This window comes from Primulina tabacum, chromosome 16, assembly GCF_025594145.1.
Source record: "Primulina tabacum isolate GXHZ01 chromosome 16, ASM2559414v2, whole genome shotgun sequence".
Lineage (NCBI taxonomy): Eukaryota > Viridiplantae > Streptophyta > Magnoliopsida > Lamiales > Gesneriaceae > Primulina > Primulina tabacum.
Genome location: NC_134565.1, coordinates 31,948,104 through 31,960,703, shown reverse-complemented (window position 1 = coordinate 31,960,703; position 12,600 = coordinate 31,948,104). Strand labels below are relative to the sequence as shown.

At 34.3% G+C, this 12,600-nt stretch overlaps 2 protein-coding genes across 5 annotated transcripts; one reads left to right on the top strand and one right to left on the bottom strand.

Moving 5' to 3' along the window:
- Positions 1-553: 553 nt before the first annotated feature.
- On the bottom strand, positions 554-5,953 carry LOC142529531 (protein trichome birefringence-like 16). Of its 4 annotated transcripts, none has more exons than XM_075635080.1 (5): positions 5,714-5,953; positions 5,292-5,388; positions 4,840-5,066; positions 2,552-2,747; positions 554-1,503 (listed from the first exon to the last, which is right to left on the bottom strand). In XM_075635080.1, the coding sequence occupies exons 3-5, from the start codon at positions 4,994-4,996 to the stop codon at positions 669-671; spliced, it is 1,188 nt and encodes a 395-aa protein (XP_075491195.1). In that variant the 5' UTR covers positions 4,997-5,066; positions 5,292-5,388; positions 5,714-5,953; the 3' UTR covers positions 554-668. The 4 variants fall into 4 exon arrangements, with proteins under 4 accessions (XP_075491195.1, XP_075491196.1, XP_075491197.1 ...); XM_075635081.1 differs by having other exon boundaries at positions 5,292-5,385; XM_075635082.1 differs by lacking the exon at positions 5,292-5,388 and having other exon boundaries at positions 4,840-5,049; positions 5,696-5,953.
- Positions 5,954-9,488: 3,535 nt separating this feature from the next.
- On the top strand, positions 9,489-12,007 carry LOC142529112 (cation/calcium exchanger 4-like). Its single transcript, XM_075634505.1, has one exon. It carries the CDS (start codon positions 9,847-9,849, stop codon positions 11,800-11,802), a length of 1,956 nt encoding a protein of 651 aa, XP_075490620.1. The 5' UTR covers positions 9,489-9,846; the 3' UTR covers positions 11,803-12,007.
- The last annotated feature ends 593 nt before the right edge of the window (positions 12,008-12,600 follow it).

Sequence of the window (12,600 nt, the reverse complement as noted above, 5' to 3'; positions counted from 1 at the left end):
CGTATATAGTTGTTGGATACTTGTTTATGCTAAGAAAACAATCGAAACATATGTTAAAACTATCGTAAAATTTAAAAACGATCGATCCTACAACACTATCACATATGGATCCTTGCAAAAATTGTAAAACTGTTTCAGTTCCTACTCTCAGTAGAAACTTTTTCCAAGAGAAACGAAAAACAGAATTAAAGAGCTATTTGGGAGGAAATGATCGTGCTGATTCCTCCCCTCGTAACCGCTGACTTGCTTGGTTTTCCTATGTGATTTTACATCAGGGCCAACAACAAATACGAGGACTTTATCAAATTGCGTAATATTTCACGAACCTAAATTTAAATTCAACTAAACAATTGAAGTCAAATGGAATTTAAAGATCTCAGAAAAAAGATTTTCAAGCTTGGGCTCGCAAACTCTTAGCTTAAGCTTATGAACTCAGATCGCTGGTTCATTTCATTTTTTTTTAATTGCGTCAACTAATTTAAATTCGAGAGATTTGCACATCTGTTGAGCATCTACACCATTAATATACTTATTTATACAGCACACGTCAAGATTTTAGCTTGTATCTTATCATTTAACACTGTAGATGCCAAAGAATAAGCAAGAATGAAATAATGTTCAACCATCAAAGGCGATCGTAATTTACGTGACTATGAGCTTCATGAGAACTAGAGCTGCGCAAATAAAATATCATTCCATGTATCTGGAATACCAGGCAAGCACCAATGCAAACAATCCTGCATCCCAGTTGTCGGTCTCATGCTGTAACGAGATATGTGACCTTCGTCTCTCAGCTGGGATAGAGCCGTGATGTCCAGAAGCTTAACTCTGGTTCCATTTACTGCCCCTGCTGCAATACCATCACTGGAATAATCTTGTACAACCTCCTTTCCATGCGAAAGTGGAGTGATATTGTCACAAGTTCCCCCAGTGTTCCAGTCTCCATTGAAAAAATGCCTGGGTGATATAGAACGGAAAAATACTTTCAAACCTGGATATTTTGGGAGCTGTGTACTCACCCATTTGACAATACTATATACTGTAAAATTTTTTGCATCCATAATATCTGTGATTCCCGTCTTTGTGTTGATCTTGGGGATGCCCCCAACGTGCATGATCCAGCGATTAGCCTTCAGCTTGTCTTTATTCCAATGGTGTCCAGTATTCAGAACAAGAACGTCAAATTTGTGAAGAAAATTATGCAAAAATGCTGGGGGTCGATCCAGATGCATCGCGATATCAGTGGTAGAGTTGGATGTGTCGATGGGTTCTAGGTCGCAGAGACTTGCTGACCAGTAGTAAAGGATGGTGGTATTTGTACTGGGGAATCGATAAACCCATCCATCTGGTCTGATGGCCCCACGGGCTTTTACAAGACCGTACTCGTACCCAACATTGAGAACATCAGGTCTTTTTTCACCACTTGTCACCATGCACATGAGCGACTGGAACTGTTGTCGACCTAGTGAGTCCCCGACAAAAGCCAGAGTTTTATTCCTCATTCTGTGTACAGGAGAAGAATTCAAGTATTATATCAACAAGTTAAAGAAATGCAGCATGCAGCAAGTAAAACATTGATTTAGCTGTACACTAAAAATAGAAGATCTCCAAATGAAAAAATATTTAAAAAATTAAAATACGAGAGATTTATTTAAAAAGGATACAAAATTACATAGGTATAGATGATATTTTGTAGATAAAACGTTGTGTATTCCAATTAAAGCCAAATTCTGAAGGGCAACTAATATAATAGTGCCAACAGCCTCTTGGCTGATCGGCACCACCTTCTCCGATAAGTGGTAAGGTGCCGAGTTCGAATTCCTCACCCGACGTATCAAGAAAAAATAGTAATATTTCATGGAAAAAGTATATTTAAAGTTCACGATTATAAAATTGAGTCAACAAATTATAAATTATGTAATATCGTTCCATGAAAAATAATGACATCCGATAAGGATAATAACCAATCCAGAAAAAACTATGGATCAGGATCACTTCAAAATTGTAGGACCAAACTAAAAGTATTGCAGGGTGATGTAATCTTACAGTCAGTTTTATTTATTTAATTAACAGGTCAGAAGTACATAGATATAACTATGTTATTTCACCGCTCAAAGCATGAACAACTTCAAGGTTCAGTATTGCTATTGCTATTTACTTAACTCCGTCTATTATAAGAAAATAAGATAATTCTCTCTAAAGGAAAAGGAAAATCTTACATATTTAATAAACTACAAAATAGCACTAATTATAACGAAATGAATTTAAAAAGATGGTTGCCCACATTTGGCATGTACAATTTCCTTGCGCTCCCCAAGTGCCGTGCGTACGATAACTTAGAACACAAAGTATTCCACTGACATAGATGGAATTTTGTTATATTCCTTCTGGATTCAGGACAATAGGTAAATTCTAAAAATAACTCTTAAACAACAATGATCATTTACACTGCAACTAAAAAGGGTGAAGAGAAATCCATACTCGATGTAAACTTTCATGATTTCAAGTTTCAGTGAACTGATACCCATCTACGGAAAGAATGAAAATATACCTCGTCAGGAATTTGGAAGCTGTGAATGGTTCAGCACTACATCCATTGGGTTGCCAGCGTAGTTTTTCATATTCAAAGTCTTTGCGTTGCATCAAGCGACAAGCCCACATTGGCGACAACCATTGCTTACAGTCAGAGCCAGAGTATAATGGCCAGCTATCGTCAAAGACCCATTTACCTTTGGCATAGTTATAATCTGAAAAATGTTAGAATGTCAGGAACCCGAATAGCTTTCCTCCATAATATGGAACCTGTGTGCTTCATGTTAAATAAAAAAATAAATCTTGCTCATGGTAGGAAATGAGAAAAAGAAAAAGACAAAGGGAATGGGCCAACTTCATCTAGGAACTTTAGCATTTCAGCTTTTGTATGATGAGAAGTACCTAAGGTATACATTTCTTAGTGCACGACATACACAAGCATTCGAACCCCTTGTTCTAGAACTTTGTCTACAAACTTTTTTGCAGAAGCAGAGAATAAGTTTCTGGTTTGCTTTCTTTTGAAAGATGATTCATAGTTTCAGGGGTCCTCTGATGTTACCAGGAAACTTTCTGTCTATTTCAACTACTTATTTTCTCTCGTAAATTGTCCTATTTATTATTTCTCCTCAAAATGGCTTTGGTCGTATTCTTTCTAAAACGCTGGAAAGATCTATACACCAACAGAAGAGAGTTAAAACTGTGAAATCTAGGAAAGTCAACATCTTTTTTCTGCAAGACCAACTTCAGAGCACATACCAACTATCCTTATAAGCCATGAAAGTCTGTCAGTTCATTAGAAAATTTTGGCAGATTCAGATCTTGCATATAGCCCGAAGCATTGAAGTTCAGTCATCCATCCAAATTACAGACAAGGGAATTCCTCTGTCACCAGAAGACTTTCACTCTTTTTCAGAATTATGGCAAAAGAGAGAGATATTCCCCAATGTGACATCGAAATGTCTGAAAGATGAGATCACTTACAGTAAGATACTAAAAATTACCAAATTTTTGACTTTCTGCATGAGTCTTAATAAAGATTCGGATGAAGTTCGAAGGAGTAGAAGTATTCTTGGAAAGAACATTTTCAAAACTTAAAAGACATGTTCTCTGATGTTAGATTTGATGACAGGAAAAGAAAGTATCGCTTGCATCGTTTCAAACAGTATTCTAGAAGCAGCATCACAAAGTTCTGCCGTTACAAGAAACAAAGCGGAGGAAACTCCATACAATCTGAGTAAGGACCACAAAGTTTATTGTGAACACTGCGAAAAACTGATCACACTCGGGGCAATTGCTCGAAATCACATGGAAAGCGAAAAGACTGGAAATCTCATAAAAAAATCTAACTGGTCAGTAAACTTGGCCAGGGAAAAAATGAGACAGTCTCTAGTTCGCTCTCCACTGGGTGGGATTACTTTGAAAAATGCTGTATAAATAAAAAATTTGGGTGGGATTACTTTGAAAAAAGTTGTATAAATAAAAAAATCCATAGTTAATACCAGGCAAGTCACTTCAAACTAAAATGCTCTAACCACTCATTGAGGTAATATAAGACATGCCTCGTCTGTTTTCCCTTGCAATAATCCTCGAGATGGATGGTCATCAACAATGGCACGTAAGATCACGTTATAGTTCAAAATTGCAATGGTGACGTAAAAGTAACTTAGCAAATGGACAAAAAATGTAGCACATATGAAAAAAGTAAAATTATTTATGCTGTGTTGTTTTAAATTAAATTTTGTTCTCTTTGATGTTCAAGTGAGTCAAGACTAAGAAAGGATAAACTAGAAAGAGAAGACAAATGAGAACTGATATTTAGAAGCCAACATGCAAATATGCAATTTAAGGAGAATCGCAGTCATTTAAAAAACACGTAGATCTTCACAATTTAATATTTTTACAAGTTCATCATAGGAAAAAATCACATTTAACAGTTGGGACGCATCATATTCATTTAAAAGTGAAGCACCAAAACTATTTCAGCTCTTACAAAAATCACTATCTCTGAAGTATGAAGGATTATTGGCTGTGAGAAAATTTTCACTCCTGGCACCGAATGAAATCATTGGAAACAGCTGATAATATTACAATTTCTTCATTAATCCAGGAGTCAGGCCAAGGGGGAGTCGGGCAATTACTAGATTAAAATTTGAACAACAAAAAAGCTGCAGATACAGAGTATACTGATAAGGTCTGACGAAAATCGTAACAATTTTTATGATCCAAAAATCATATTAGAAAAAAAGCTCAACAAAAAGTGACATTAATTGAATGTGAATCGGATCAGGATCATGAATAACGACAAACCTTGATCTAGTTGCGATATGCACATCTGGGTTGGAATTAGATAGGAGAGAAATGTGGTATTTGTCCATGCCAATACAAGCACCGTTGCCGAAACTAAAGCAATGAGAACGAGGACGACCTGTGAAACCTTGATTCCACGAATGCCTTCCTTAATCATTAAGAACTTCCGGGAAACGTGCTTAAAATTATCCAAAATCAAAATTCTTGCATCTTTACAAGAATGAAATCTGTAAAATATGGAAATCGTCAAAAGCATTCCACGATTATCATACTCGATGTTTCAATCCACTTCAACTTGAAAGTTCAATTTCTAAAACTTTTTATTACTCGAACATGTATAGAAAATTTCAAGTATAATAAATGCAGTAGCACAAGTAACGATCTCCAAGAAGGGACCTCGTACAAGGTAAAATACAATAATTTCATAAACAACAAACAAGAGGAAGAAACACCATGCCCTGCCGTTGTCGGTATCAGTATCCTCGAATCATTGAGTAACAAGTAATGCCCCTCCAGCTCAGTTCAGTTTATCCCCAAAATATACTTCTGCTATTTAAGGCATGCACGGAATGAAATTTCACGCCATACCTTCATTCACTTTAAATTAACCCAAACAATTCACGCAAAAGACTCACGCTCACAAAAATCAAAGATATCGCATTTGCTACCTACTCTCTGTTCATTCCAATCTCATGACATCGTGAAAAGAATTGTTAAGTACGATAGATTACTACACTACACTTGAATTCAACACATGCCGAGATCAAGCAAGCAAATTAAAACAAACGCATTCAACACAAATACAAAATAAAAATTCGGGATCAAAACACACCTGGAAACAACATAAAATGCAAACAAACGCAAAAGGGATTACCATAACAGCGGATTCATTAAACTCGGACGAATCAAATCCAAAGCAAACTCAGCATTCTGAGGCAACATTTCATAAGGCTGAGGAAAAATGAAGTCAAGCGATCAAAATGTGTCGGTGTGCTCGAGAGATTGCCATTCTATTGTAGCTGCGGCAGCTGGGAGATCGCTGGGAGATCGGCCATGTGTACGGCAGAGAAAAGGAAAGGGTTGGAATCAAAACAGATCCAGGAGCCAACATTAATGTCAACCTATAAATATATAACTTAAATTTAAAAATTATTATTTTTAATCAAAATATAAATCAAATCGATTCAATTTCACGTGTCTTTTCATCGATTCAAGCTTAAATAAATTCACAGCAATTACTATAATCAATTTTAGTCTTCAGTTAAACTAATTTATCAAAATAGTCTTTTTATCATATCAAATTACATAGATATTCCCTATTATTTAAACTCTATTCACCATTCAATTTCTTTATCTCAAACTCTTTATTTGATTTTCTTAATTTCTCGACTAATCTTATGAATTTCATGCATTTGGACATAGAGTGGTGATAATTTGAGACCATCAGATTTTTTGTTTATATTTGTATAAACTCACATTGATATAATTATTACTTTTCATAACCATGGTGATTGGTGATTTTGTTTATATTATTTTAGATGAGCAACAATTGTAATTAAAATATTATAATCTTGGTGGTTTCGTATGCACTAATTCAAACTAACAATTCATAATTTTATTAAAATATGTTTATTGTTATAAGTAAGTAGTATTAAAAAAATTAAAATATTATAAATTAAATAAAACAAAACAAATGTTAAATCAACTCTTAAAGAGAAATAATATATAATTAAATAAATGAATCACGAAAATGGAACATGTGTGTTCATAGAAAAATGGTATTTTATGATTTTTTTTTTAATTAAATAAGACATAATGCAAAATGTATAATAAAGAAGACCATTTTTTTAAATTATGACTTTAAAATAGACTAGAATAATCAATTTTTCTAATAAAAATTAAAGGCATGTTCAACTAATTTCAATTTAGAAAAGAAACAATAATAGATTCTACTTTTAAGCAATAGTATATTAATTAATTTTTACAAAATCATTTTTATGATATAAATGGTGTATTTTATGTAACAGAAAATTAATTTTACTGAGTCATCAACATTAAAAATATATCATATTGCTCCAAACTAAAATTTTTGAAAAATATTAACTAATAAAAATTAATATGTGTGTGTATTATATACATTTATTTTATTATTTAATTAAAATTAAAGATTTTTATACCAACAAGTTGTATGTAATTAATTGTCAAGTAGGTTTTTTGCGAGACGGTCTCACGAATCTTTATCTGTGAGACGGATCAACCCTACCGTTATTCACAATAAAAAAATAATACTCTTAACATAAAAAGTAATATTTTTTCATAGATGACCCAAATAAGATATCCGTCTCATAAAATACGACCCGTGAGACCGTCTCACACAAGTTTTGTCTTAATTGTATTCAAAATCCTCAATTTTTAAATCCAAACATAAATCTCTTTTAATTGGAGCAAATGTACTTGAGTTTTAAATATTATACATGCTTACATTTTGAGAATATTAGGGCATAAAATATTTGATTTAACATTTTTTTTTACATTTTTTTCTGGAAGTAAGTCTCTTGTGAGATGGTCTAGCGAATATTTATCTGTGTGACGGGTCAACCCTATCAATATTTATAATAAAAAATAATACTCTTAACATAAAAATTAATATTTTTCATGGATGACCCAAATAAGAGATCTGTCTCACAAAATACGACCCGTGAGACCGTCTCACACAAGTTTTTGCCTTTGTCTGGATGTTATATTGCGCCACGAATCATTATGTTTTCGCATCTGAACAAATAATCAATAAATTCTCATCCCAATTTCTGCATTCACTGGATCAACATATGTTTTTCGGATGAAATTCGGTATAAAACATTTAAAACCTGGAATAAATATATGATATTTCAGAACTATATATTTAAATAAGACACTAATATATAATTTTTTATTACCCAAACATGTATAAAAAAATTGATATCAATGACAAGTCTTTTTCAGATGAAAATTCGATACAAAACATTGAAAATATTATATTAATATACTTTATTTGAGTACTAAATGTTTTTAGATATGACAATAATACATGATTTTTTAATACTGAAGCATGTCTAACAAAATTTAGTATTAATGACACATGTTTTTTCGGATGAAAATTGGTACAAATATTAAATATGTGATACTAATATATGATATTTCAATATAAAAACTTTTATATCGGGTACTAATATGTGATATTTGAGCACACAAACAAGTGTAATAAATATTAATATTAATATATTTGTTCCATTTTTATACAATTATATTTTGTACCAGATCTATCTAAATCAATTATTACGCAATATCATATATATGTTCCAGAATTAAATGTTTTATATGAAACTTCATTCGAAAAATAATTATAGATTTAGGAAGTACATAAATATTTTTTTTTAATCAGAGAGAAATGCTCAATCCGATAATTATTGAGAACACATTTAACTATATTTAAAAAAAATCTTCCTTTGTATATCATTACTTTTTAACACTATTGTCATTTTATAATTATATAATTTTATTGTGCATACAAAAATTTCTATAAAATCATTTTACAGATTAGTTTTTTAAGACATACATCTGGGCAAACTTAACCCATATAAAAAATATATGATATTATATTTTATATAAAAAAATATTATTATTTTTATCACACGTATAAATAAGATCAAATGTAAAACTGTTTTATAAGATAAATACTATTTATATCGTTATTTATTAAATAATAATAATAGGTCGACATGTTCAAGTGCATTAAATTGGCACGGAAAGGAATGCACTTACAAATCTACATTAAACCAATTAATGTAAATATCTAAAATATCTGATTCGATAACTATGCCTTGCAAATCAACACGGATCTTTACAACATGTTTATGTTATCAATAAGAGGACAGTTATCGAATCAGATACTTACATGAATCGGATTAATGTAGATTTAGGATAAAATTTATAACATTTCAGACTCCGAAGTCAGATATAAAACCGTCTGCTAGATGAGGTAAATGTGTCTGACGGTTTATAACATAAAGTAAAAAAAAAAGTTTGATTGTTAAGAAATAAAAGATGTAATAATTATTTTTTAGGTTATTTTGTCTTTTGAACTTTTTTTTTTTTTTAAAAGAGGTTGATATAATAAATACTAGTTACTCTGCACACGCGATGCGTGTGTATAGTTTTTTTTTTATCATTATCGATGGACTGAAGTGAAATTTGACAAATTATGGAGGGACTATATTGATACTTGAATTGTTGAAATAAAAATATAAAAATAAAAATAAAAGTGTGTGTTGAAATTTTAAAAAAAGAAAACAAAAAACAAAAGCGTGATATTAATATCACGCGAGGGTAAAGTTGTAGAACAGAATAGATATACGAAGAAGCGACGAAATCGAAATCAAAGTTGGCATCGAAATCCTGCATGGACCGAAGCTTTGGGGTGCGGAGAGGAAACACAAGTCCAAATAAAATGTGTCCTATTTTAGTTGTCGTCGTCATCAAATCATTATAGCTTACTATATTTCATCGTAAGGTGAAGAAGAATAAACAGATTCCACGTGGCACACTTTAGTGTTCTCCAAAATTTCTTGGGCTTCTCTTGTCGATTAAGGAACCAGCTGTCGGATTTCATGCATCGTATACATAACCATGATTATTTTTCTGACGCGCTTGTATGTTAGGAATAATATTTTTATTTTTAATTTTTTCGATTTTTTTGAGCGTGGGTTAAAATCAATCCGTAGCGTGAAAATGGTTTTCCTTTATATATACGCGTTGTCGTAGCAAAACTTCTCTGAAATTTCTACGACTTTCAGTCTCAGGTACACCCCAGCGACCCCTTTTCGTGGATTTTTATTTCTAAACTGTGATATTTGGTGGGAATTTAATGAAAATTTCCGATCCTTGAATTGCGAAAGTTTTTTCTGTCTGTTCTTGTCAATTATATATTGGCTGTTAGATCACAGTCTAAGTTGAACGAGTTGGAAACAAATGGAATTTCCGAGTCGTGTTTATTGTCGTAAGCGCTCGAAATTTCGTGGAATTTTCAATTGGATTTGTGTTTTGGTTTTGCTTTGTATGTTCGCTGGTCAAGAACATATTTTTCAGAGTCTTTTCTCGAAGAATCCTTCTAAAAATCTTGACCAAAATTCCCACTCGCAAAAGGAATTTCTTGAAACCTCTGTGTTTCGGAGGAAAGTGTTCGAGCAAAACCTTGATTTATCCAGTGAAAATGGTACCCAAAATAGGGAGTCGGAGAATTCAAATTTCATACTGGGAAGTGGATACCCGACAACGTGCTCTGGAATTTATCAGCACGAGGGTTATGATACCAAATGTGAATACTTGAGAAGCAACCCCGAATGTAACGCCGGGGGATTTCTTGGTTACCTGGAGTTCTTTTACTGTGACTGTGAAAAATTCCAGGCTTTGGGATATGTAGTTCTTGTGATTTGGTTGCTTGTTTTATTTTATTTACTTGGGAATACAGCGACTGATTACTTCTGTTGTTCCCTGGAAATACTTTCCAATCTGTTGAGGTTACCCCCCACAGTTTCAGGGGTGACTCTGCTTCCTTTAGGGAATGGTGCTCCTGATGTGTTTGCTAGTATTGCTTCGTTCGTGGGTCGGGATTCTGGTGACGTGGGTCTGAACAGTGTGTTGGGTGCAGCTGTTTTTGTTACTTGTGTTGTTGTGGGGGCTGTGTCATTTAGCTCAGCCGGGAAAACTGTGCGTATTGATAAGAAGTGCTTCTTTCGGGATGTTGGGTTCTATATTTTTACTCTCCTGTCGCTTCTATGTATTTTGCTGGTTGGTAAGGTGAGTGTTGGAGGTGCCATTGCATTCATTTCGATATACTTGGTTTACGGCCTGTTTGTTGCTGCTAAGGAGATATTGAGAAAGCATGGCAGTAGGCTGAAGTTGGGGTCGGTTGTCCATTTGTTACCTGTTACGGGAAGTGCTTTGTCTTGTGAAAATGCCGAGGATGAATCTGTTTATGCTTCGCTGCTTCAGTCCAATTCGGAGGGGAGTGTGCCTCATCTCAAGTCTCACATTCCTCATTGTGTATGGCCTTCAAACGAGACTACGAGTAAAGACGATCATCAGAGGAAATTGTGGGGTTGGAGTGAGGAGGATTCAGGTAATGATCAGTCGTTGTTTTCTTGTTCTAAGTTGTGGTCATTGCTAGAGTATCCTTTAATGCTCCCTAGGCGGCTGACGATACCCATAGTCGAGGAGGAGCGGTGGTCGAAGTTTTACGCTGTGGCCAGTGCCTTTTTTGCACCTGTGGTACTGGCAGTCCTTTGGAACACTCAAGGCGATTCGGGTCATCTAGCTAAAGGAATTAAATATGTTGTCGGTTTTGTTATTGGTGGTATACTTGGAGTCCTGGCACTATTATACACGAAAACCGAACACCCACCTCAAAAGTTCTTACTTCCTTGGGTTATGGGTGGATTTTTTATGAGCATAATCTGGTTCTATGTGATTGCCAACGAGCTCGTTGCACTGCTTGTGGCATTTGGTGTTATCCTAGGAATCAAATCCACGCTTCTCGCGCTCACTATCTTGGCATGGGGAAACTCGTTGGGCGATCTCATGGCTAATGTCGCCATGTCGATGAATGGTGGAGATGGTGTGCAGGTCGCTATTTCAGGATGCTTTGCAGGACCTATGTTCAACACGCTTGTAGGTCTGGGCGTTTCTTTACTCATTGGAGCTTGGTCCAAAAAGCCATCTGTGTACATCATTCCACGAGACGTCACCTTATATTACACTCTCGGGTTTCTAATGTTGGGGCTCGTTTGGTCCCTCGTTATGTTGCCACGAAATGGTATGCGGCCTGGAAAATTATTGGGAGCCGGCCTGATGATCATTTACTTGTGCTTTTTAACTCTTAGAGCAAGCATTGCTATCAGTGATGGAATGCTCAATGGTTCGAGCTAGCGATTACAATCGCGGCATTGTGTGATTGCACAGAGCAAGCCAGGATGACTATAACTTAGTTAATCAATTGTTTCTCCTTATGTTGTATGACTGTGAAAACTTGTACAAATACGGTACTCGGAAGCTCCATTATTACTTGTAATCTAATGCAAGTTTCTGCAACTTATGCGTGTTGTTGTCACGAATCCGACTCGGTTCTTCATATGTGTCTGGAGTTTTTTCGCTTAAAACTGGATTCCCATATCCGATCAAGATTTTGAACTCACAAAACGATGTCATTGAATTTTAATTAAAAAATATAGGACATGGAGTAGAAATGGACTTATCCCACATGTTGGCCTTGATTGGTAATGGTTGCTACAGATGATGGAGAATATTTCACATTATCTTCTAAACGTGATATGTGAAAAATATATAACAAAACGTTATCTTTATCTTATCACTCTGCCACATATCGTTAAATTTTATTATTTGATAAATCCACCGAACGAATGACTTTCTTCCCTTAGCAATCAGAGAGATGTGGGCAGCACTGAATCCACTGACAAGTTTTTGGTCGTATAATGAAGGCGAACACCCTTATCCCAACTTTGGCTGATGCGGCTAACTCGAGTGAATTTATGCTTATTTGGGAGTATAACTAAAAAAAATATATTCGATGGATCCCGTATTTTTGTTTTCAAGTGAGATGTTTAGTTTATACAAAACATAAAATGGGAGAAAGTACATTTGTTGACGGAATTTGTTGTGTTTGTCCATTCTCGTGCTTCATCCACTAACTTACAATTTTAGTTTCTT